This window comes from Falco peregrinus, chromosome 2, assembly GCF_023634155.1.
Source record: "Falco peregrinus isolate bFalPer1 chromosome 2, bFalPer1.pri, whole genome shotgun sequence".
Lineage (NCBI taxonomy): Eukaryota > Metazoa > Chordata > Aves > Falconiformes > Falconidae > Falco > Falco peregrinus.
In genome coordinates this window covers 25,604,467-25,627,060 of record NC_073722.1, presented here as the reverse complement: position 1 = coordinate 25,627,060, position 22,594 = coordinate 25,604,467, and the positions used below count along the sequence as shown (strand labels likewise).

General features: G+C 41.1%; 1 protein-coding gene across 2 annotated transcripts in view; it reads right to left on the bottom strand.

Annotated features, from left to right (window-relative positions):
* The window catches only part of G3BP2 (G3BP stress granule assembly factor 2), a 30,021-nt gene that overhangs the window by 4,841 nt on the left and 2,586 nt on the right, over positions 1 to 22,594 (bottom strand). Inside the window, exons 2-9 of one of the 2 annotated variants that reach the window (XM_055795706.1) lie at positions 16,926 to 17,044; positions 11,962 to 12,043; positions 10,728 to 10,901; positions 9,737 to 9,827; positions 8,717 to 8,819; positions 7,016 to 7,196; positions 5,944 to 6,042; positions 1,432 to 1,534 (exon numbers count right to left, since the gene is read on the bottom strand). In XM_055795706.1, coding sequence (XP_055651681.1) covers positions 1,432 to 1,534; positions 5,944 to 6,042; positions 7,016 to 7,196; positions 8,717 to 8,819; positions 9,737 to 9,827; positions 10,728 to 10,901; positions 11,962 to 12,043; positions 16,926 to 17,020 — 928 coding nt within the window. In that variant the 5' untranslated portion in view covers positions 17,021 to 17,044. The remainder of the gene's footprint in view (positions 1 to 1,431; positions 1,535 to 5,943; positions 6,043 to 7,015; positions 7,197 to 8,716; positions 8,820 to 9,736; positions 9,828 to 10,727; positions 10,902 to 11,961; positions 12,044 to 16,925; positions 17,045 to 22,594) is intronic. The other variant, XM_055795707.1, reaches the window with a different exon arrangement.

The window sequence follows — 22,594 nt, the reverse complement described above, 5'->3', positions numbered from 1 at the left end:
ACAGCGTAGGTATGTACCCCTTCCTTTCAACAGCTTCCCCTACAAGCCCACTTGCAGCAAGCTTGCTAGCTCATTTGAAAGGTTTCCTTAAGCAGGTAAAACAGCTTGCTGACTTCCTTTGAAAATGAAGACCATAGAGCTGAAACCTCTACCATTTGGTCAACTGAGATTTCAGCTTTTTCTCCCCTGACTCTTCCACCCCCAGCCCCAGCAGTTTTGGGATCAAAATGAAAAGACTCTGACTCTGTTACATGTTTTCTGTATGATTTGTATACACTCAAAGAGTAGTAGAATTGCAGGTCTGCAACTTGATTTAGCCACAAGTTCTGGCTTTTTCTCCCTGCTCCAGATGACATGTTAAAAAAATAACAAGAAATGTTAACCTTTAACAGATGTCATGATTCCGTCTCTGTGCCTCAAACCCTTTCAAGTTTCAGTGCTGTCCCTGAGCAAAGATATACTTGCACTGATCAAAGCCAAAAGCGCTTTTAAGCCCAATCTGTACCACAGTTTGGTATGCACTTACTGAAAACCTTCTTTAGAACCAATTTTAGCTAGAGTTGGTGAAGACACTTACAGTCACTGAGACTTAACACTTTGGCAGGCAGTGCTCTGCCAGCTCTACACGATAATCACAAATACCACCCCTCCCCTTAGGACTCGTGACTTACTTTCACACTTAGGGAAGATGAGGAACTATTCAGCAACCTGTAGTTCTGGGCCTTTGACTAGATAGCTTTTGCCCAGCGCTGCACAGAGATTTGCCAAGCAACCAGGCTGGAGTGATGAATGCAACTCAGGCTTTCACCTCTCAACACCACTTCTGACAGCTGTCAGTAACGAGCATGTTTCCTAGATAGACCCATCCTATGTATTTGGATATTCTGTATTGGTAAGAAAATGCACAGAGCTGGCTGCTCACAAACTAAGACAAAACACAAGGCAGCCAAACTGAGAACGGTATTGTAGACAATTACACAAGATGGAAAAACACATACAAAATTATTAACTGACTGAGGGTGACACAGTGGGAAGGTTTTCTTCCAAAACAAAGAGCAATACCAGGCATTCAAGAGCTCTTGCTTCCAAGGTTCAGCAAAATTAGAGGACACGGAAAAAAGCATCAGATTTCCATACCAGCTTTTCAGAAAGGCATCAAGCCACATAAAAAGTACTCAAGCATATATGCGAGTGGCCTGACTATTAAAAAACATTTCAACAAAACATAAGATCAGAAATAACGCCCGATCTTTGCAACAGCTCATCACCAGCTTGGACTCCAAATCATATCCCCCTATTTCTAGTTGACGGCAGTAGGAATAAGAGAGTTCATTATCAGGCAAATACAATACAGCTACAGACAAGACCTGTCAAGGAGAGTAACTTCTCCTTAACTAGTCCCAAGCAGACACACAAGCTGATCTGCATTACCTGGTCGAGGTCCTCGGGGTGGAAAACCCGGTCTTTCCCTGGGACGCTGCTCACGTACACGAGGAGGTTGAGACTGAGCTTCAGGTTTAGTTTCAACTCTTGGCTAAAACAGGAGGAGAACATGCGTTATTAAACACCAGCCCAGCTAAAAAACCTCAAAACCCTACAACTCACCAAGACAAACAAAACCCCACAACACAAGACAGGTAAGTGGCATGCACAAAATTAATTCCAGAAGATATATATCCATGTCAATGTGTTTGGGAATACGTGGTTTTTTTCACCTCTATAAATTCCTCTGTACCAATCCAGGACTGCAGTGTTCAGTTATCTGTGCTAAAAGGTGCAAAGCGAGCATCTCTCAAGAGCATCTCCCTAAAACATGGCTAAGGTGAATTTTCCATGTTTGACCAGGCATTGAGATCCCAGCACTCCATTATTCAAGAATCCTTCAACCTGACTAAAAATCCCACATAGACGAAAGAAAAGCTTCCTTATGCCAAGCTCAAACTTCAATGAATAGGAGGTGGTCCAAGATGAACATGAAAAGATGGGCAAATCTCACATTCTGTCTGAGTCCCTGAGGGATTCTTTTCCTTGAGTGCAGACCAACTATAAGGAAACTACCAAAAAGACAAAGGAGAACAAAACAAAACCCCTCAAAAGTGCTGCAGTAAGTATTTCTGATACAACAAAGCCACCTGAAATGGCAATTTCTACCAACTACCTGCTGAGGATATTCTTTAACTTTCCTGATGTCGAGACCAGCACACCCTTCATATTCTCAGGAACTAGAACAGCTATTCCCTTTTTTGCAAGCAAAAAATACATTTATAAAGATACCTGGGGGGGGGGGGGGAGAGACATGTAACAATGAAAAATATTTCTGTGCAGCCTGTTGGTTACCAAAGCAATTTCCAACATTTAAAATACCACTTTCTGTACAAAAGTCCAGCAGCTGCTGCTGTGCTGGGCTCTTATCTTAGAAAACCAAAATTATCCTTAGGACTGTAAAGAACACTAGCCTCCAAGGAAGATAAACACAAGGACAACGGCTGTAGACCCAGACTGCTGCAGAGCAGTAGTTTATGTTAAACATCTCCTTTACTTTTCTTTAAGGACAAGACAACTGACGGTTCCAGCCAGAGAGTACCTCACAGGGGTAAAACCCCCTGTATTTTACATGAAACATGCAGGTATGATGCAACAAATAAATGTTTCAACCCTCCTATTCACTTGTGCTCTACCAAGCTAGGCATTACCTTGTTCTTCCAGCATTTCTAGGATCATTTTTTCAATTCCAAGAATAAGGTAGAAAAATCAGCCTTACTGTAGAATCTCTTCTCATTATACCTCCTTATGGGTCACTGGAGCTCCCCTGCCGTCTTTTAGTCACACGTCTTTACTGCATTATAAAGTATACCTCAAAAGCCAAACTCAATACATTCAGACCCACGTTTCTTAGCTACTTACAGCTATCAGGCTTAAATACAGTCCTTCTGTCAACCACAGCAAAGACCTCCTAGGTCACTGATCTCCTGTTAAATCCTGAACAACAGTTAACTTCTACCCGCTTGCTTTGCATTTCACTGAACTTCTCTATCACACAAATACTCTGTCTACCCAAACAACAGAAAGCTAATCTCATTAGTTGCTTTCTAATCACTACCACCCCTTTTTACAGAGGAAGACTGCCTCAGTTTCTGGCACTGCCTGAAGAGGAAAGCGCTTGTGCAAAACCATGCTCCCCCAAAATGCTGTAATTATTAGCAGCAACACAAGATGCCTGTTAAGGGCTGCCATTTACAGCCCCAGCAGCAGCTAACTGCAACTCTCATTTCACAGAGACTGCACCAAGTGGATGAAAGGCACAGAATAAGGATTTCCATAGACAGTGGCTAAAGGAGCCCTCGGCCCAGGAGCCAAGGGTGCCAAAAACCTCAGCCTAACGGAGCTCTGAGAACAATTAAGGAAAAGGTGGCATCATCTCATCTCTTCACAAGTTCACATGAGGAGGGAAAGGGACCTCTTTCTCCTACAGCAACGCTACTAGCAATGACAGCAAAACCAGCTGCAAGTCAGCCTTTACTCACCAACTTTGGAACTCAGTACCCCCCTGAAACAGAGGGAGACAGAACAAGCAAGAGAACAGGTGGCTCCAAAGGCTGGTGCAATTCTATTTTTTAAATCTTACAAGGCTTAAAAGTTTCTCTAGGGTGAGATGCCTGCCACAATCAAAATGTGCACATGCAAAGAACCAACTAGCCAAGCAAATAAGAAACCACACTTGACATGAAACAAAAAGAAAAAACCTACATCATCTCACCAGAATTCCAGTAGCTAGGTTAGATGTGTACCTCAGATAGCTACTCTCTGAGGTAAATGTGAACTGCACAAGTTACTAAAGCCACCTGTCAATCACCTCCATAAAGGCACTATAGATTACAGAAGAATCTACCCACAGTCCAAACAGATTTAAGGCAATGAGAATGCAGTGTCTATAAACAAATCTTTCCCTGAACTCACCACTTCCAAGCCAGAAGACAAGAGTCAGCGAGCACCCTGCCCACCTCCAGCACCCCTAAGACAGTGGATGTGTTAATGCAAACAGAAGGTCAGAATACCTGAAAACACTATAAAGAGAAGGCCCAGTTTATCAGTGTAGGACCATTTCTAACCGTCCACAAGAAAAAGAGCAAGAAACGCTGACCTGTTTCAAGTCCACAGCTGGAAATAAACAGGAACTGAACTGTCAGTACATGTGCAGTCCTTTGAGGGGTTCAGAGTTAATACTACAGAGGCTATATTTTTAACTTCATAAAAGATGGGGGGAAAACTGGAGTGATGCAGAGAAATGAATGAGAAGGACAGTTAACAGCTACTTTGTAACAGCACTGAAGCTGGCTAGAACAGCAGCATCCCAAAGGAGCCACCCACTCAATAGTGCAATCTACTGTCCCCATTTACATGCACAGCAAATGGATTTAAGAGAATAGGAAAAAGCTGCTGCTGATCCCGTAACCCCTTGTACAAATTGTTCTGGTGCTTTTTCTACCAGCTTTCTGTATACCATGCCTGAAAAGTGTGCAAGAAAAGGAGCTAAGAACTGACTAATTCTGCCCCCAGAAGGGCTGAGAGTTGAAATTCTTGCCATTTCAGTATTGTTCAGAAACTTCCACAGAGAATTACTTAAACACCAAGTCACGGCAAAAGTAATCTAGAAGGCAGAAAGCATGACAAACTGCAGAGGCAACGCAGGAGTTTAAGGGGACATCTATATTCTGCTCCCTTTTACAGATAATTTTAAATTACTTTTGCAGGCATATTACAAAAATCCACCCTCTCTAGGACAAATAAATCAGAACCAATTTTGGTTTTGCACAAGGAAAATCTATTCTGTACTAGAAAAAAACGACAGTTTTTACAGCTCAAATACCACCCAAATGCTCAAAGCCCTGGTGAAGCTGATGAAGACAGACAGGCTTCCCAACTCATTACATAGCCAGTATCTTATCTCCATGACAGCCGTGTCAGATCAGAAGCAACACCATACAAGGTGTTGTTTTTCTGTTGGTTGGGGTTTTTTTTCTTTTTTGTTTTCTTTTTTAACATGCATTTGGCTGAAAGGCAATCCTAGACAGGTTCCTCACTGTCAGTAAAAAACAGAGAGGAAACAAGTGCAAAAACAACAGCTGCAATAACCCAGCTGGTCTACTGAAAATTGCAGTCTTTTAAAAAAGGCTGGACGTGAGCTACCACAACATACAGGGCTTTGGTACACAGCGTCAGTAGAAAAATTAAAGCACGCATTTTCTATTTTGAGGATTTTTATACAGATGGAGGAAGCTGAATTGAGAGTCTCAGACTGTCTCACACCAGCTTGGCATGTGCAGGACATGAGCTACCACCCGGTCAAACTTCCCTTCCTCTTTCCCCTCCTCACCCAGTCAACCTAGGAATGGAAAGATAGCATTGTCCTGTCAAGGAAATGTGAATCCTTCCATTCCTCATACAGTCATAAGTTGGTACAGGGTTCTGTGACAAGTTAATGTAAAATGGATAATGAAATCCAGCATGTTTCTGTGTAGATGTTAGCCTTACAAAGCAGTTTTGCATGTTCTCAGAAACGGTGCCATTCCTTTTTACTGCTGGGGTGCTCCCGCCAATGAAATATCCCTTTCCAACACACCATACAAAAATACCATTTTGAGGGGAGCTGGGTTTTTGTTGTTTTCCCTTGTAAACCAAACCATATCCCATTAAGACAGGTCAAAAAAATTTCAGTAGCGATTTCCTGTTTCCATATGAACAGATTTTAACGTCACTATCACCCAGTTACACCTGTTACGTGTAGTATGTGCCTTCGCTTGCGACAAGAAGGTGAGTGCATTAACATTTAAGACACAATTAATTTGTGCAATTTAAGTCAAACAAAGTGATCTGTTAATTTTAAAAAACGGAAGCAGTTTGCAGAAGTAATGAGACAATCCAAGGTGTTCACAGATGGGTTACCTGTGAGACTGGTGCTTTAACATGGGGTGGAATTCCAGAGGAAGAAACAGTACCACTAGGAGGCAGGTTTTTACTGGTCACTGAAGCCCAAGAGAAAGCCTGCAGGAAATGCAACAAACCTAGGCTACTAATCATGGCAAACCACTGACATTCCTACAGGGAAACTCGTCTGCTGAAAATACACTTTCGGTTCACATCTGACTATTAAATCACGGTTGTGCAAGCATTACAACGAAGATACAGAGGGATTTGCAGTTCTACCCATCTGTGGACTTCAACAGCGTGAAGCAACTGTGCACAGTGTCCACTATTGCTACTTGAGTGAGCCCAGTTCCCTCAGCATCCCCAGATCACTGCTTTCCACGATGTAACCAAACCTAGGACTGAAAACCCTGTAGTGTGAAGTGTCTTCCACACAAAGAAAGGAACTGGGTGCCAGAAGTTAGAAGTAAAAATGGAAAAGAGAAAAGGGATTGGAAAAAACATATATGGGAGACACGCTGGAGCTAGACGTCTCTCCAGCTTCCACTGGTTCCTCCCACCTCTTTCAAACTACCTAAGTGTAACCATACCAGATGACACACAGTGTGCTCGGTGGGTTTTAAGATTAGGCATCCTGTCTCTAAGGGAGACAGCCAATGCCCCCATATGGATTTTAAACCTATACTGCCAGCAATTTTGCAAGTGTCAATGCATTATGTGGTTCTTTTCAAGGAAGAGCAGTGGTTCCCACTGTATGAGATATTTGGTGGTGGTAGCTTGAGGTGTTCTCTTAAGGTATGTTAACTCCACATGTAAAAAGGTTTACACATGCATAAACCCACACACACGCACGTTACAAGCTGAGCATTCAATTTACGATAGGTGACTTGAGCAGCACTTAAAAATAACATTATTTCCTTTTTTAGTGAGACTTTGCATTTTTACAAGTTCAAGGTTCAAGTCTAGCTGTTTACATACAGTACCAACACTGAAAAGAGGTACCAGTCTGGCCACTCCAAAAGGCTAAGTTCAAAACCAAATCTGGTTTACCATCTGCACCTAAAAGCACAGATAATTACTTCTAACTAACCTTTGGTGGTTCTTGTGGTAGCGAAACAGGTTCTACAGGAGGTGGAGATGGAGACTTCTCTTCTAGCTCCTCAAGGGTCTTTTCTTCTACTTCAGCTTTCAGCTCCTCCGTTTTCGTTTCAGATTCCAATTCCGGCTCAGGTTCATGAGACGATTCTTCTAGCGCCTCCTCTATCCCATTGCTAAGATAATCAAATGCATTTTATGCAGCTTACCAATAGCTTTGTATTTTATGACTTTTTATAAGCTATGCTATGGTAACAGCTGGTATTTGAAAGATCATTCTATTTCCAGTTGCTACCATATGGTACATACAATACTGTTAGAAGTTAAGCTGTACCCCTGTAGTTGTGTACAAAGCCACGTTTTACTCCTGCTGAAGTGAAGACATGTTTTACAGTTTTCTGCAGAGAATGTGAAAATCACAGACATATAAACCCTTTAAGGAATATATGCTAAACTCAAGAACTGCCACTCCTAAAAGAACAGAAGCACAGTGAGAGACCAGTGGAAGATTAAGCTATACACATAAATGAAGCCAATTTTGGAATGAAACCCACAGCTTATTTAGAAAATGTTGTATAAGTTCCTTACCAAAAGCTTCATGAGTCTTGTTTACTGAAAATCACACACAACTTCTTCTCTATTCTGTGTGTTCAAAATGTAAGGGGATATGAAGTTTTTCACTTCTCTCTGAAGCCATCCTCAAAGCTTACCGAATTCTGGTTACTTCTATCTATGCAGCTCCTGCCACAGGCTAGCATATGCCCAGGTGACTACCTGATGCATGTCGCCTTTACAACTTCTTGGCACAGTAACCCAAAACCAAGACCTGACAAAGCTTTTAGGCACCCAAAACCTCCTGCATTAAAGTAAGTCACTGTCAGAATTCCAGCAGGCTCCCTTCCTCTTCCCTATGTTTTATCATGAAAAGCCTTAGATGACCAGTATTTACCATTTATCACTGGTACACTTCACAGACATCATCTAGTGATGTTGTAAGTGTTGTTTGTTGGGGTTTTTTTAACAAGGAAACCAGGAAGTCAGTTCTGGCCCTTTAAAAAGCATTCCTGTGTTTAAATAAAAACACAGGGTTTTGGCAGCTCGTTTCTTTGTGTTTGTGGATTGGGTTTTTTAGGGTAGTTTTGTTTGTTTTTTAATAAAATGTATTTTTCTAATAAAAACATAAAGAAACATTTTTCTACCCTTTTTTTTTTTTTTTGTAAATTTTAAGATACTCAGGACAGAGATTTATTCTTCCAATACAGCTGTAGAGCAACGTCTCAAAAAGTGGACCTTTCTTTGAGTTTCCAGTGCTACCCAAATTTGAGGAGTAACTAGGATTAACCACCCGCTTGTTAACCCATCTGTTCACATAAATTACATTGTATCAACTCACTGTTACAAGTTTATGTAACAAAGACTCCATTAACTGTGTACATAAACACGCTTGCTAAGTCTTCAGCTCACATTTGTAACCAGAAATGAAAATAACTAACAAAGGTAAGAACATCCACTACATCTTCTCTCATCCAAGAGCCAACCTTTCAAAATAATACAATGTTAACATAACACAGATCTGTATCAACTTCAGTGTAGTTTCCTAAACTGCCTGTTAGATCATATCCAGAATCAAGCGCCAAAGCAATGCTGTCATTTATATTAAAAAAAGCAGCTTCATACAATAAAACGGACTTCTTACGTTACAGGATGGTTTTCATAGTAAGTACTGCTTGCATTCTCTTGCACAGGTTCAGGTGATGGTTGTCTTTCCTCCTGCTCCTCTTCCACCTCTTCCTCAGACTCTGACACAAAAAGAAAAACCTTCTTATACATCTCTGTGAGATGTACACAAGCCACACTTAAAAACATATTAAACTAGTAGTAATCAAAATAAAGCTTCATCAACAAAAAAAGGCAAAATTAGCTGCAAAAGACAGAAGACCCTTCTGCTCATTCAGGAGGCTCTGTTTCTTACTATTTTCACAAAAAGGAGAAACTAGAGACATATTGGTGCTAGGAAGTTCTGGGAGGAGGGTTTGAGGGTCTCTTAAAGCAGCACATGTTTTTCACTGGGTGGCAGTAAAAGAGAAAGCCTGTACTATTACCTCATAAATCTCAGTACCTCAAACTAAAAAGATTAACCTCAAATACAGGGATGATTGCCTAAGATGCTCTGCTCCACAGAACAGAGATGAAAACGTTCCAGAAACTATCCAGTGAACACATGTACATTCATTCTGGCTGCACTCTAATTTGCTTTGCCTCAGTGAACACAGGGGGGCAAAAAAACCCACCCAGGTCAAGTTCAGCCCCTGAACAGAAATGAATTACTGAATGCAAGATTGTTTATCTTCAAATCACTTCACCCAAAAATTTGACTGATCAGAGAAATTAAGTTTAGCCGATTAAACCAGTGGCAGCAAAAGTACCATTGCTCATTATTTCCATTCTCTGCCAAGCCTCACCCACCCTGAGCCAGTTTAGCCCTTCAAGGAATAAGGTACTAGCATATGACCTTCATTTTACAGAAAGTTTTGGTCCAGCAGATAGTTCCAGCAACATAACCTACACTCCCCACCTCAGCCACCTCCTAAACCGCTATGATCCATGAGAATGCAATACAGTTCACGTCTTTCCATCTCTGGATATTTCTGAAAGCTCTGCATACATGCTAGAAGAACAAGAACAAAACAAACTCTACATGTATAGTTTTCCTCACCTTCATCAAGTTCTCCTTCTGAATCCCCAAATACTTCATCTTCATATCTGAAGATATCATTATGGACATAGAACTTGTTTGGAACAGAACCCTGTAAAACAGCAATGTGCGGTTTTTTTGCATATATGGTATACTAGCAGTCAACATCAAGGATAGATGAGAGATACGGGCTTTGGGCTACACACCAACATTTTGGAACAGGACTATTTCACTAAAGCCATTTTCCAAGCACCACCTCTTCTCTAAGCAAACAACTGATTGGTAACTTCTACCCAACTGAAAAAGGGAAGTTTCAAGTAGAAAAAAACCAATTTTTCTCAGTCACAGCAATCATAGGTTCTAAATAAACATCAAGTCCCTCAGTTTCATCAAGGAATTGGAATTTTACACTATTACAAAAACCTTGCAATAAAAAAAAAACAGAATGAACTTTAACAAGGTGACTGTATAATTATAGCATTGCACAGGGAAACAATGAACAAATTCAATAAGACTCTAACACATTAATCACCAACTACACAATAGTTTATGATGTATTGGGGGGAAAGAAGCAGAAAGAACACAAAACACCTTTTACCCTTACAGAGTTCTGCCTTTGCTAAGAGCTAAATTTGAGCAATAACTTGAGCAGCATCAACCCATACTCACATTTGCCAGCAGACCGGAACAAAGTACAGAACTATGCCAGAGACTCGATCTGCAGAGCTGAACATGGTTTTTTTAATTTATTTGGCCAACGTCAGCTCCCAAATGCTAGTTCCAATTTGCTTTGTATTACTGCTCCAATACTTCGAGTCTAAGAAAATAAAACAGCTCAGGATGGGTCCGATACACTTGTTTCTCCACACTTCCTTATGTATTTAATGATAGCCTTCAGGCCAAGCTGTAAAAGCCAAATCATGTTTTTTGCCCCAATATGACAAACTGTAGCAACCAGTGAGATTTCCACTATCATTATTTTCAAGTTAAACACAATCTTACATATACTTACTTCTGGAGCAAGCACAAAAGTCTGCATGAACTTCCTCATCGGCTGCCCGTTGTTTGACAGTTCTCCCATTACTTGCACAACCACTCCATCACTCAGAGTAGCGTGAGCATCCACATGACGAATCTTGGTGTGGCATTCGCTGAACTGTAATGACATCACTTTCTTGTGTATCTCCTAGAAATAAAGAGTTGCATTTTAGCTACACTGAGTTTTGTACAGAGCTTTACACCTTATGAATACCGAAATCTAAGCCAACACAAAAAATCACCCCACTGAAGCTCAAAAGGTAAATGAAATACAGGAACCAAGAAGTGTCTTTCGCCAGGAACAGTCTATCTGAGCACATCTAACTTTTATTCTGAAGTTTTCCACTGCAACTCATGTCCTGCTCAGAGTGGTCAAATAGCACACAACTTGCTATCCAATTTTTCCAGCTGTATTATAACATACGACCTAATTTAAGGCTTTCATTTTTCAAAGGGCCTGCAAGAGGGCCAGGATTTACCTTGTGTTTTAAAAGAAGCCAAAACACCACCTCCCACAGGAAAAACGCAACCCTCTATGCATTCACAAAGTATCCAAATGTCACAGGAGGGGGTAACATCTGCACTGCCATGATTGTTGGGCTGCCAAGTCAGGTTCTGCCAGTGAAAGGAGAAGAAACCAACCCTGCCCTGGGCTAAAAGCCACATTGCTCAAAGATGGGGCTACCACATGAACTGATGCCCCTAGGTGACAAACACTATTCTAATAAAGCGCTACAACTAAAGTGAAAACTTGTGTTTCCTGGACTTAAGTCGTGAAGAGTGAATTATCTTCCACTTTAAGAAAACTCCATTCACAGAAGAACTTGGTAACACCAAGAACTCCATGTAACTCACAAAGATCAAAGCACCCTTCCCAAGAAACCACTTCTAACTGAAATAAGATACATCAACAGCAGCAGTCTAAGAGGTCCTCTTGCTTCTGTCTCCCAGCCTAAATATATTTTCTGCAGTCCAGATGCAAAGCTGATGAATCAAACACATCCCACAGTAAAACCAGCAACAATCAAACAAAAAAATTCAGGCCAACAAATTCCTATCTGCCTCCAAACAGGAGGCAGTGTCACATGTTATTTACCAGATTAGAAAGTCAAAGTAATGGGTAAAATAATTGGTAAAGAAAATACTGATGTATACTAGTAAGTTTTGAAAATGTTAATGAGGACTACAGGACTGTTTCTGATACGCACAGCTTGACCATACACTGCTTCTTGTGGTTTCCCACTGGCATCCAGCCCTCCATGGACATAAGAAGAATTCCTGCCATAAAACCTGCAAGTAAAGAGACATAAAGGTCATAGTAGTGAAAAAATAGGACCAAATTCAGCAAGTATTTTAGCCAAAAGTTGCAGAGCTCAATGCATTGGGAAATTCAGCACAAACAGCAATTCAAGCTATATTTTCAGCTTCAAGGCTCCAAGAATACAGGAACAAACAAGCTTAATGTTCAGTATTCCCATTTGCTCAAGATACGTAGCAAGCTCCTAAAACAACCTCAGCCTTTCACTTGCTTCCTTTAAGCAAGGTGGCCATTTTGGCTTGAAGGTTCCCCATCGTCAAAACCATCTGCCTGCATTAAAGCTGCGCTACCCAGCCAAGGTGTTAGCCTAGGGAGGAACAACCCACCTGCCTCTCCTCCAAACCCCCATTCTCTTCAAAGCTTTGGGCAACAGTGAGGGATTCTGCCTTAGATTTAGGCTGTACTGACAACTTGTCCAACCAGCCAACCCACCTCCCCATCTATCCTGTATCTCTGCTATCCATAGCTGTTATTTCACACTTGGCTTCTCAGAAGCAACAGGCAAAGACTCATTACAAACCTCTGAAGTATTAGAAAAGACCTTATTCCTCCTAGGCACCACAGCTGAACACAAAACCCCCAGAAGAAATGTTGTCTGAAATCAAGTGAAAAAAAAAACAGCGAACAAAAGAAGGCCAAACAAAACTGCATCTTACAGCTGCCACACCAAGGGATAAATCCAGTACTAGGTGTAGTCCAAAGGCAACATTCTCTCTGTGCTTCTTACATTTAGGCAGTGAACAGTATTTCATTTGCATTAATCACGTTATTGTGTACAATAACTAAATCACCACTTAGAGCGCAGCCTCCACTGTGTGACTTTTGACTGAAAACTAATATTCCCTATTTATACTACTCAACAAGTAGTAGTTGTGGTTTTCGTCTCAAATAGCATAGATCTCTGGACCACTCCAAGAAAACAAACCCCAAGATCCTTTCTTGACCCAGCTTCTGGATTGGATTTTAAAATCTCATACTTTTTATATGTAATATACATACATATGCTTTCAATATTTTTCTTACATTTCAGAGTTCTTTTCATGCTTTTATTCCACTTCCAAATTTTGAGCCTAGAATAGTCTTAAGTTTTGTTTTGGATTTTTACTCCCAGCTTATAAAGCATGTGACAAATGCTTAGTATTTTCTGTACATTTACATTAATAGATCAGACAAAATCATCATATCACACCTTTTTTTCTATTTAGAAGCATGCTTTGCCTTGGGAGTGATTCCCATGAGGTCTGAATGCTAAGACTTGCCCTAGTTATACAAGATACTATTATAATCCACCCTTGTACTGTATATATGAAATAAAATTTTCATTAAGTACTTCTGGAAACTCACTGTCACACAGATTAGCAAGGATACAGAGCATTTCTCTCAAAGAAGCCAATGCAGAGAGTCAGTGTTCAGATACAGAATTAAGTACTAGAACTTCCGCATTTGCCATTTCTTGGTTTATCCTACTAAACCTAGAAAATCTTTCCAGGTCTGTTTTCCTGAAAACACCAATCCAAGATTGTAACTCCCATGACTACATCCAGAGAAAGTCTGGGAAATACTAGATTGTTTTCTTTGGTACCAACTGCATAACCAAGTTTTTGAGCATGGTCCAGCACCTCCTAACAGCAAGGATAAACAGAGGTTCAGCTGCAGCAGTGCACAAGCAGATAGGAAAACTTATTTTCACTCTCTACATTCTAAAGTAAGCCCTCTGACAGTCAGCATATCTTACTAAGTGCTTTCACAGGGGGACCAAGAGTTGTAACTTGCTTTTAAGGAACTGCTCAAACTCTTTGGTAGGCAGAAAACCTAACACGGGGGAACTGCAGATCAGGAAAGCAGTATAAGTTAAGTCCCCAGTTACATGGAATTAGAGATTTTCAGTTAAGGGGCAAGTAAAGCCATACAAATTCACCTAAAGTGCAACAGGCATGCAAACTACACCAAGCAACACCCATTTAGAGGGCAAACTGATCTCTGCTTATCCGTAACCCCTGGATAAGCCTTGGATGACTAGCCACAGGATACTTGGTGCTCTTCTCAAGCTTTTAGTAGAAGGAGCACATCAAGCAGCAGGAAGCCATGAAAACCAAAATCCTTCTGTGGCAGTGAGCAAACTGTTGTTCAGTCTAACAGCAAGAGAAAGAGGGAAGAGAAGATGCCCTCTCAGAAGAACATCACTCATAAACAAGGTGGGACCAAAGAACAGAAAGGCATCCACATCTCCACATCTGAGCCTGACTAGGAAAAAATCAGCCACCTCCACTCCCCCAAAAAAGGGACAGCAGTAGCAGAGACTAAAACTGGCTAGTAGACAGCAGCTCAAGAATCAGCTGTGACTCAACCAAACCAGATCAAAACCTCTAGGATGCTTCTATGCAGAGGTATTTAAGAGAAATTTCACTGATGCTATTGTTAGTGACACTTGTGCCACCTTTCAAGCAGACAGAGAATATTTGTGAGCACAGAGTACCACCCGCACCAGGGAAGCCTACCTCATGAGTGCCTATCTAGCTCACCTGACCTCAGCAGGGCCATTCCAGGAAACAGGTAACCAACCGGTCATCAACAGCCCCTCCACTTTGGAAAAGAAAAAATTCTGTAACATTCTTGGACTAGAGCCCTTGATGAAAACACAATTCCTGCAAGACAGCAAATTTTGTGGACAACTCTCCATTCCCACTCAACATACCACGCATACAGCATAATTTGGAAAGCTCCATTTCAGTGTTTCCAGTAAAGCCTGAGATTCAGAGGGGTGGGAGTACCTCCTATAAAACACCGAAGTCATCTTCCAACAGGCTTTTTGCAGACACCGTTTTTCCTCACATATACACTTCTGCCGATTTCCTATCACCCCCATCTGGAAACATCAGTCTACATCCCAAATGCACCAGGAACACCAGCTCTATAATGCTCCCCTAGCATGAGTTAATATTGATGCAACCGAAGTAACGTTGCCATAGCAAGGGAAAGCAGGAGGCAAGGAAAACCTGGAACAGCTGGCTGCTCTTTGACTGAAGCAGTTAGGGAGGAAAAAACGTAACAGAGTATTGTACTCCTTAAATCAGAACACACATACCCCCCTCCAAATCCTGCCAAGGTTACAGGTTACATTACAAGTAAATGCTCTTATGAGCAAAATCAAAGACTACTTTCAACACTAAGTTTGAGGCATGAGTGATTTATACCAATATACAGTTTAAACGCCATTGAAAATAACCGTTACAAAAGGAAAAGGCAATCTCGCTGCAGAACTGATACAATTCTCCCCTTGCTTTTGGTGTTAAGCTGTGAAACACAGCCTCATCATCCCTTACAAACTCTTCTCCATCTCTTTGTTTATGCAAACAATTTCTGGGTGTCAAAGCAAAACGATGATACACTTCACATGAAACTTGTCTTCTTAACTTGGGCTTTTCTATCATTCAAAAATTACCCTGCTGCTCCAATATCAGGATTTCCATTGCATTGTTTGCTCACAACGTAATTTTTGCATTGAAAAACTGGTACAGTCACACCCTTTCTAAGACTCTTAAAATAATTTAAATTGCTTGGCTATTACAAAATGTTAACTGCTGACAGACCTGCCTAAAAGGTGCCTCCGAAGCTAACTCCAAGGCAAGATGTCCCCTCCCAGGCCACCCTGAGAAAACACCCCAGCACAACACATTCCGAAGGAACACAGTTCTGGGCTCAAGAGAGACCTGTCAGTTTGTGCTGCAGGTATTGATGTGTTACACGGACATGCTTCTCCGGTTGTTGATCTGATCTGACTCATTTGTTGAAGTTTTGGGGGTGAGGAAAATCTGCAATCACTGAAAATCCTGCCTTTAATTTCTGTTAGATTACTAAACATAGATTAGCAAAGTCTGGATTACACTGCTCAGACACCTTAAAAACAGATTTCAACACAGAAAACAACTTGGTTCCACAGCAGTTCAGTGATTTAGGTAAAAATGATACCATTAATTTTCCCTGTCTGAAAGCTATAGATGAAAACAGGCATTATTCAAAAAACTGAATTCTAAAGCAAGCCATCTGAGAGCTCTTAACTTGTGCTCAAACAGTCCAATTTTTTCCCCATCAACTTTATGTCAAGTTCTGAGACAACCCAACCACTGACTGGGATTTTCTCTTTTTGTATACTGGCAAAGCTACTTTTATCTTTATTTATTACAAGTCCACGATGATCTAAATCCAAATGTGGAAATGCAAAATCTTAAGTGACAAGATGTAAATAGCTAATCAAAACCAGAAAAAGGAGGAAGAAAAAAAAAAAAAAAACACACAAAAAAACCACCACCACACAAACCACAGAAGAAGGAAGAAACACATTCAGAGCACCACTTAAATAGTGGACACAGGGGATAAAAAACCCCATTGTATTATCCACCTACTTTGTCCAGGCCATGACATTCATACTTACATCTCCAATCATGATCTGAATAAAAACTTCTCAGAGGCAATGCACAATATACTAACCTGAAATAATTACCATGCTTACCTTTGTTACCAAATGCAAGTGTTTCCTCTGCCATTTTATCTCCTTTCCTGTCTTTTCTAAAAAGTATTTCTGGAATATGTCCACATTGCCATTTTATCAGCTGAGAAGCAGCTCACTTTCCCCACACAGGAAATACCTTGATACCATGCCATACATCCATATGACCAGACTTTGTTCTATAGCCTAAGGACTAGTCAGTAAGATGAAACAGTTTTACAAGAGTCCAAAAGTTAGCCAGGTCCATTTCCTCCTACACTCAGAAATTAATGTTTATCTGATTTATAATGAACAGTACAGACTTTTGTTCAGAAACATTAGTCACTTGGTGTGTGTGAAAGTGTTACCTGTGCAAGAAGTCAGGAGCTTTATTTAGCAGAGTGTAGTACTGTCTCACGAACTCCCGCCCTACAAGCAGGGGACTTGGCTTCTCCATCACCATTTCTTTGGTACACAGTGTCAAATGCTGTAATTGGAAATATTCAGGTTAGTTTGAAGACAGCTCTCTGTATTACAACTTCCCCATAAAAGGATGAGTATAATGATTTTAGAATTGAAACATTTATGCAAACAGTAACTTAATTCACACAGAACTACTCCACCAATTCCAGACACCCTCCCCCACACATCCTTTAAGTAAACAAAAAGATTTCAGTCAATTCCTGTGTTATATTGACAAAGTCCCTTACAGAACAGGTGCTTTAAAAAAAAAACCCAAACAAACAAACAAATAAAAACCCTGTCAAAAACCTCTAGCGCCATTTATTTAACCCTTTGGCAATACACTGATGAACAATTAAAAATCCAAGTTCAACAGCACTGCAAAACAAACAGGGATATACTTTCTTAAATCAGCCAGTAACATTCCTTTACCTTGAAGCACACCTGCTTCAAAATGTTGCTGTCACATCTGTAACATGAAGATGGTAGCTCCAATATTCTGAAGTGATTATGAGGGCTGGATTCGCATTCCCTGAAGTCTGGGAAGAGAAACCTTTATGCTCCAGAGATGACCAAAGCCATAGGTACTACTTGTCCAACCTAACTGCACTTCACATTTGCCACAGAATAATTTAAGTTTTAAAGGACTTGTGAGGGTCACCAGGTTCAATCGCAGGAGCAAAGCATGACCGGTTTCTAACATGTTGCTCGTTAAAACAAGTTCTGAATAAGGTTATTTGCTAACATGTAAAGCAGAACTTCCATCTGCAGTTTCTGCCTGTCAGCTGTCATTTTAACACTGTGCACCTTGGACAAGTATGGATCCACCCACTCCCACCAGATAGATGTAGGTAGCAGTAACATCTCATCCCCTGGCTGCAGTCCTCTGTTCTTCAGGCTGAACAAGCCCAGCCCTCTCAAAGTCTCCTCCCTCCAGGTGCTCCAATCCTCTAACAATCCTGGTGATCCCACAGGGTTTCTCTGCTGTGTGGAGGAGTTAAAACTGGGAGCAATACTCAGGGTCAGGGTGTCACAAGAGTCCAAATGGAAAGAAAGAATCACTTCTGCTTGCTATACTCCTGCTTAGACAGCCCAGAAAGTAACCGCCCCTCACCACTGCAAAGGGACATCACTGACTCAAGTTCAACTCTTCTGCCAGCACATCGAGGTCCATTTGTACAATGCTGCTTCATACTCAGTCATCTCCCGGCCTTTACTTTTGCACACAGTCCTTCCATGCATCTGCAGAACTTGGGAACTTGCCTTTACCGAACTTTGTGATGTTCCTGATGGTCATTTCTCCACCCTAACCCTCCAGAAAAATCAAGGTAAACCACATCTACTGCACATGCCTCACCCAGCGAGCCATTCCTGTCACTACAAAAGGCCAGCTACTTGGTCAGTTATGACGTGTCCTGGGTAAATCTGCACTGGCCGTTACAAACACCTTGCCTTTATGGATCATGGATTTGCTTTACAAGCCTTCACAGGGATCGAGAAGCCAGCCAACCTATAAATCCCCCACTTCTCCCTGACTCGAACTGTTCTTAGTTTTACTTGCTATGCTCCTACCCATCCATACCATCTCACAGATCATCCATGTCATAAAATGATCTTCAGCACCTGGAAGTCTTTTTGATTGCTTGCCAGCAACTGAAATGTCACTTCTTCCAGCTCATGACAGGAAGGCTGAATTCATGAATGGTGAGCATCTGCAGTCATGAGATTCCCTCCAGAAACTTCACAACCAACCTTAAAAGAATACGGACCTCGGTTTCTACAGATGAGACTGTTGGTTTTTTTCTGCACCCATGCCCCACAAGCAGTTGATGAACAAAAAATTGGTGACACAATCTTCACCACAAGCACTTGTGAGAATACACAAGGATGGAACTTCATCACAAAGTATTTACTTTTAAAGAACCTATGAATAAGCAGATGATAGCCAACACACAAATTTATGAATCTAGCAATAATCAAAGTATGTGCATTAACAAATTTCTGGCATACCACAAGAACACTGAAAATGCCTCTGGGTACAAAACATAATAACCTGTGGTAAGTTATTATACTACATCAGATCTGTATCACACTAGAACTTTTATTCATTGGAAGCTGCCCTATTTCAGGAAAGGCCACCGAAAGCTTTCAGAAAATCTGACAAAGGCAAGTAGGCAATGATCACACACAGCCAGTTCTTCCCTAACAACTTGAAACAGAAGTCTGTTTACATTGCCAAAGAGATGAGTACTGTCCACCTCTGTCCATATTTCAAGTGACAGCACTATTGATTTACATCATAGAACCACAGTATTTTACAGGGTATCTCAGTACAATTCTTCACCTGTCTCAGTATTATTTCCTTTCATTATCACTTCAGAGATCTCAAAAGGGGTAGCAGAGGTTTAATAAACTGTTCAGGTCTCCAAGTCATTAAAAGGCAGTAAAACAAAAATGCAAGTACTCCTTGCTATCAAAATGGGTGCCATGAAACCAGGTTTAAAAAAAGATTAAAAATCTCCATGTGCCCCAATTTGTACAGCACCTCCTTAAAGTCAAGGGCCTGAGTCTTAGCAGGCCCAAGGGGTTTGGAGGTAAAGACTACAGTGAAAACCCAAGGCATTGGCATCAAAAATTTAAATAGTCCAAATTCACAGAGAATGTGAGTTTTACCATGCACTATGCACGTTTTATGAGTTTTACCATGCACCATGTTTTACCAGGCACTAATGGAAGCCCCATAGATACACATACTCTATAAAAGCTATTTTTCCATTTTTCACTGCTACATACTGAAGAGTCAAGGAATAACAGCTAAGAAAGAAGAATCTGAGCACTCTTCTCACTCAAAATGAGTCACATTCTTAGATCAGCCTGAGCAGCCACTAGGAAAGTGTCTTAATGAGAACTTATTGCTTGAGGCACTCACATACATACCAGCCAGCAACAAAATACTGGAACTGAGATGTCAAACACCAGAAATCAAATAAATTTATCTGCTGGTTTCTTTACGGTGCAGCTGTACTGTTAGAGCCCCCCGTTTTCACCATGCACACTGATAAAAGCTGTTAGCCACACAGACAGGGTAACATGATCACCCATGCAATTGCTGCTCGTCCACAGGTAATCCTGCCTACATTGTGCTGACATAACGATTAATCAACAAGATTTAACTTCCACCCTATTCAGTACTGGAGGACTAACTGAAACGTGGAATCTCTTTCTTCTCCAGACAAGGCTCAGAGGTGAGGGACCCAGAGGCACCCATCCAAGGGACCGGATTCTAAAACTGAAGGAACATCCACACACACCAGTGCACTGCTTCTTGCAACTTCATTTGGCATGACTCCAGTCCGTAACAACTTAAGCTTCCAGGCGGGACTGGACAAGCTTGTCACCATTACCTCAAACAACCAAGTTCCTATCCTAAGGTTCGTCCATGGTCACTTCTTTCAAGAAAATAAAAACAATGGCAAAGTTAGCACAGAAAGGAATTATTTGTTATTTGCATGCAAAGATAAGCAAATGGACAAAAGCTGAAAGGATATTTCGCTCCGAAGAGCAACACCAAGTGCAACTGCAGGGTACTGCTGAACTAAATAGTACCACTCATTTAACTTTGTGACAACATCCCAGCTACAACCTGTTAGATTGAGGTACCAGATTATTACAGACTTACCTCAGCTCTGTGAAAAGCATCTTTTGATGGTCTGGGATTACACACACCAGCCATGGCAAATAAAGCAATAAGTTAGCCTTTGCAACAAGTTGAAACTGTTAAGGGCTAGAAGGATGAGATACAGCTCACATTAGGACAATTGTGCTGAAGTACTTGGGAACCAACTGCTACAGTAATTTCTCAAGTCCACACTGAATTAACAGCGTGCAAATTCATTCAGTCTGTAATTATCTTTATTCATAAATCTTTATTTATTAAACTGTGTTTGTCACTTCTTCAACTGAGTAAAAAAACCCAACCAAACCCCAGAGTATCACTCATCAGTTTGCAAAGGAGGGCAGCAGCAATGTGTTTCTGAAGTACTGCAGGCCACCATGTGCCGAGTAGTCAAAATGTTCACTGGCAGGCATCTTGCTCAATAAGTAGCTCTACCATTACAGAAATATTTTTTTTCCCTAAAATACATGTAAGCTTTCTCATTATCATTTCCCTCATTCTGTAGAAAAAACAGAAGCATGACTAGTCAGGTGTGGCAATGCATTAAGTTTACCTGAGGCAAACGGTGGCATACATGCTCAAATCTAGGTATCCAGAGAATAAACTTTGGCACAAAGTTTTTGGTTGTGCCAAGAGGTATTACAAAGCCACCTCCATCCTGTTTCAAGACAGACCAACAACAGAGGCACTGCCTGGATGCTTCACCAATTCTACTAAAATAAAAAGCCAAAGAGTTCTGACAGGATCTCAGAGAGGTGTCACCTGAACTTGAAGGCAACCTCCATCAAGACACTTTTAAACTTTGGGAGGGACCTGCAGGCAGGCCTCATCACGCAAGTAAAATATTTTGTCTTATTGACAAGCAAATTTAATCTCCTCAATCTTCCATAGAACAATCTGTCCATGACTAAAGGCACATAGACATCCAGCTATTATAGTTTTACATAAATCTGCAATAGCGTGGTTTGCTCAAATCCACAATTCTGCAACTTGTGTCCAAGTGACTGACCAGATTTGAATATACCACTTAAACTGAAAATAAAACTGGCCAAAATGCTCTTGCAAATCAGAAAGATGCCCCCCACACAGTGGGCATAGAAAGTAAAGCCACAAGGGACACTGTGCTGCTTCCCACACCATAAGGGCTGAGGAAAAGAGAAGAAAAGGGAAGAGGAGCTTTCACAATCTTGGGCAGGTTTCTCCTAAATCCAGATTATCACTTCTAAACTGCAATTCCTACTGCAGGCACGCAAACAATGCCTTAAAGAGTGTACCTGCTACTGTGAACCATACACACAACTCAGATGCCACTATGACAACACATCATGTGAGCAGCCACCTCGAGTAAAGCTAAAAAAGCCGAACAGCAACTGACAGTCCAGCTGACATGAGCCAGGGCATCTGTAACACAGCTCTGCAAAGACTGGCAGGTACTCCACCGTAAAGCAAAAGAAGAATCAACTAAAATGGAAAAGTATTGAAAGAGCAATTGGAAGTTCCAAACCACCAGGTTCAGTACTGAAACCACCTTCTCGCTTTCACGCTCTGCAAGGTAAGCACTCAGATCATCCTCCATCTGCAGTAAGGGCCATCAAACCTGTATAATCTACCGGAATCCCTTTACCTCATGATCTCCTTTACCTAATCTGCTGCAATCTGAACTGGCTGAGCCTCAAGGCACAGCATGCAATGATTTCAAATCAAGCTGTCCTGCAGGGTTGGGTTTTTTTTTGGTTGTCTGTGGTTTTGTTTTGGTTTTTTTTTTTTTTTTCTTTTTTCTTGAGAGGCACTTAATAGCGCCCTCTATTTTAGGCTCGTGACTTCTATAAGGGACCATATTCTGGGCAGTTAAGCTGCACCATGCAAAAGAGCTAACACCCACCCGAACAGCAGTAACAA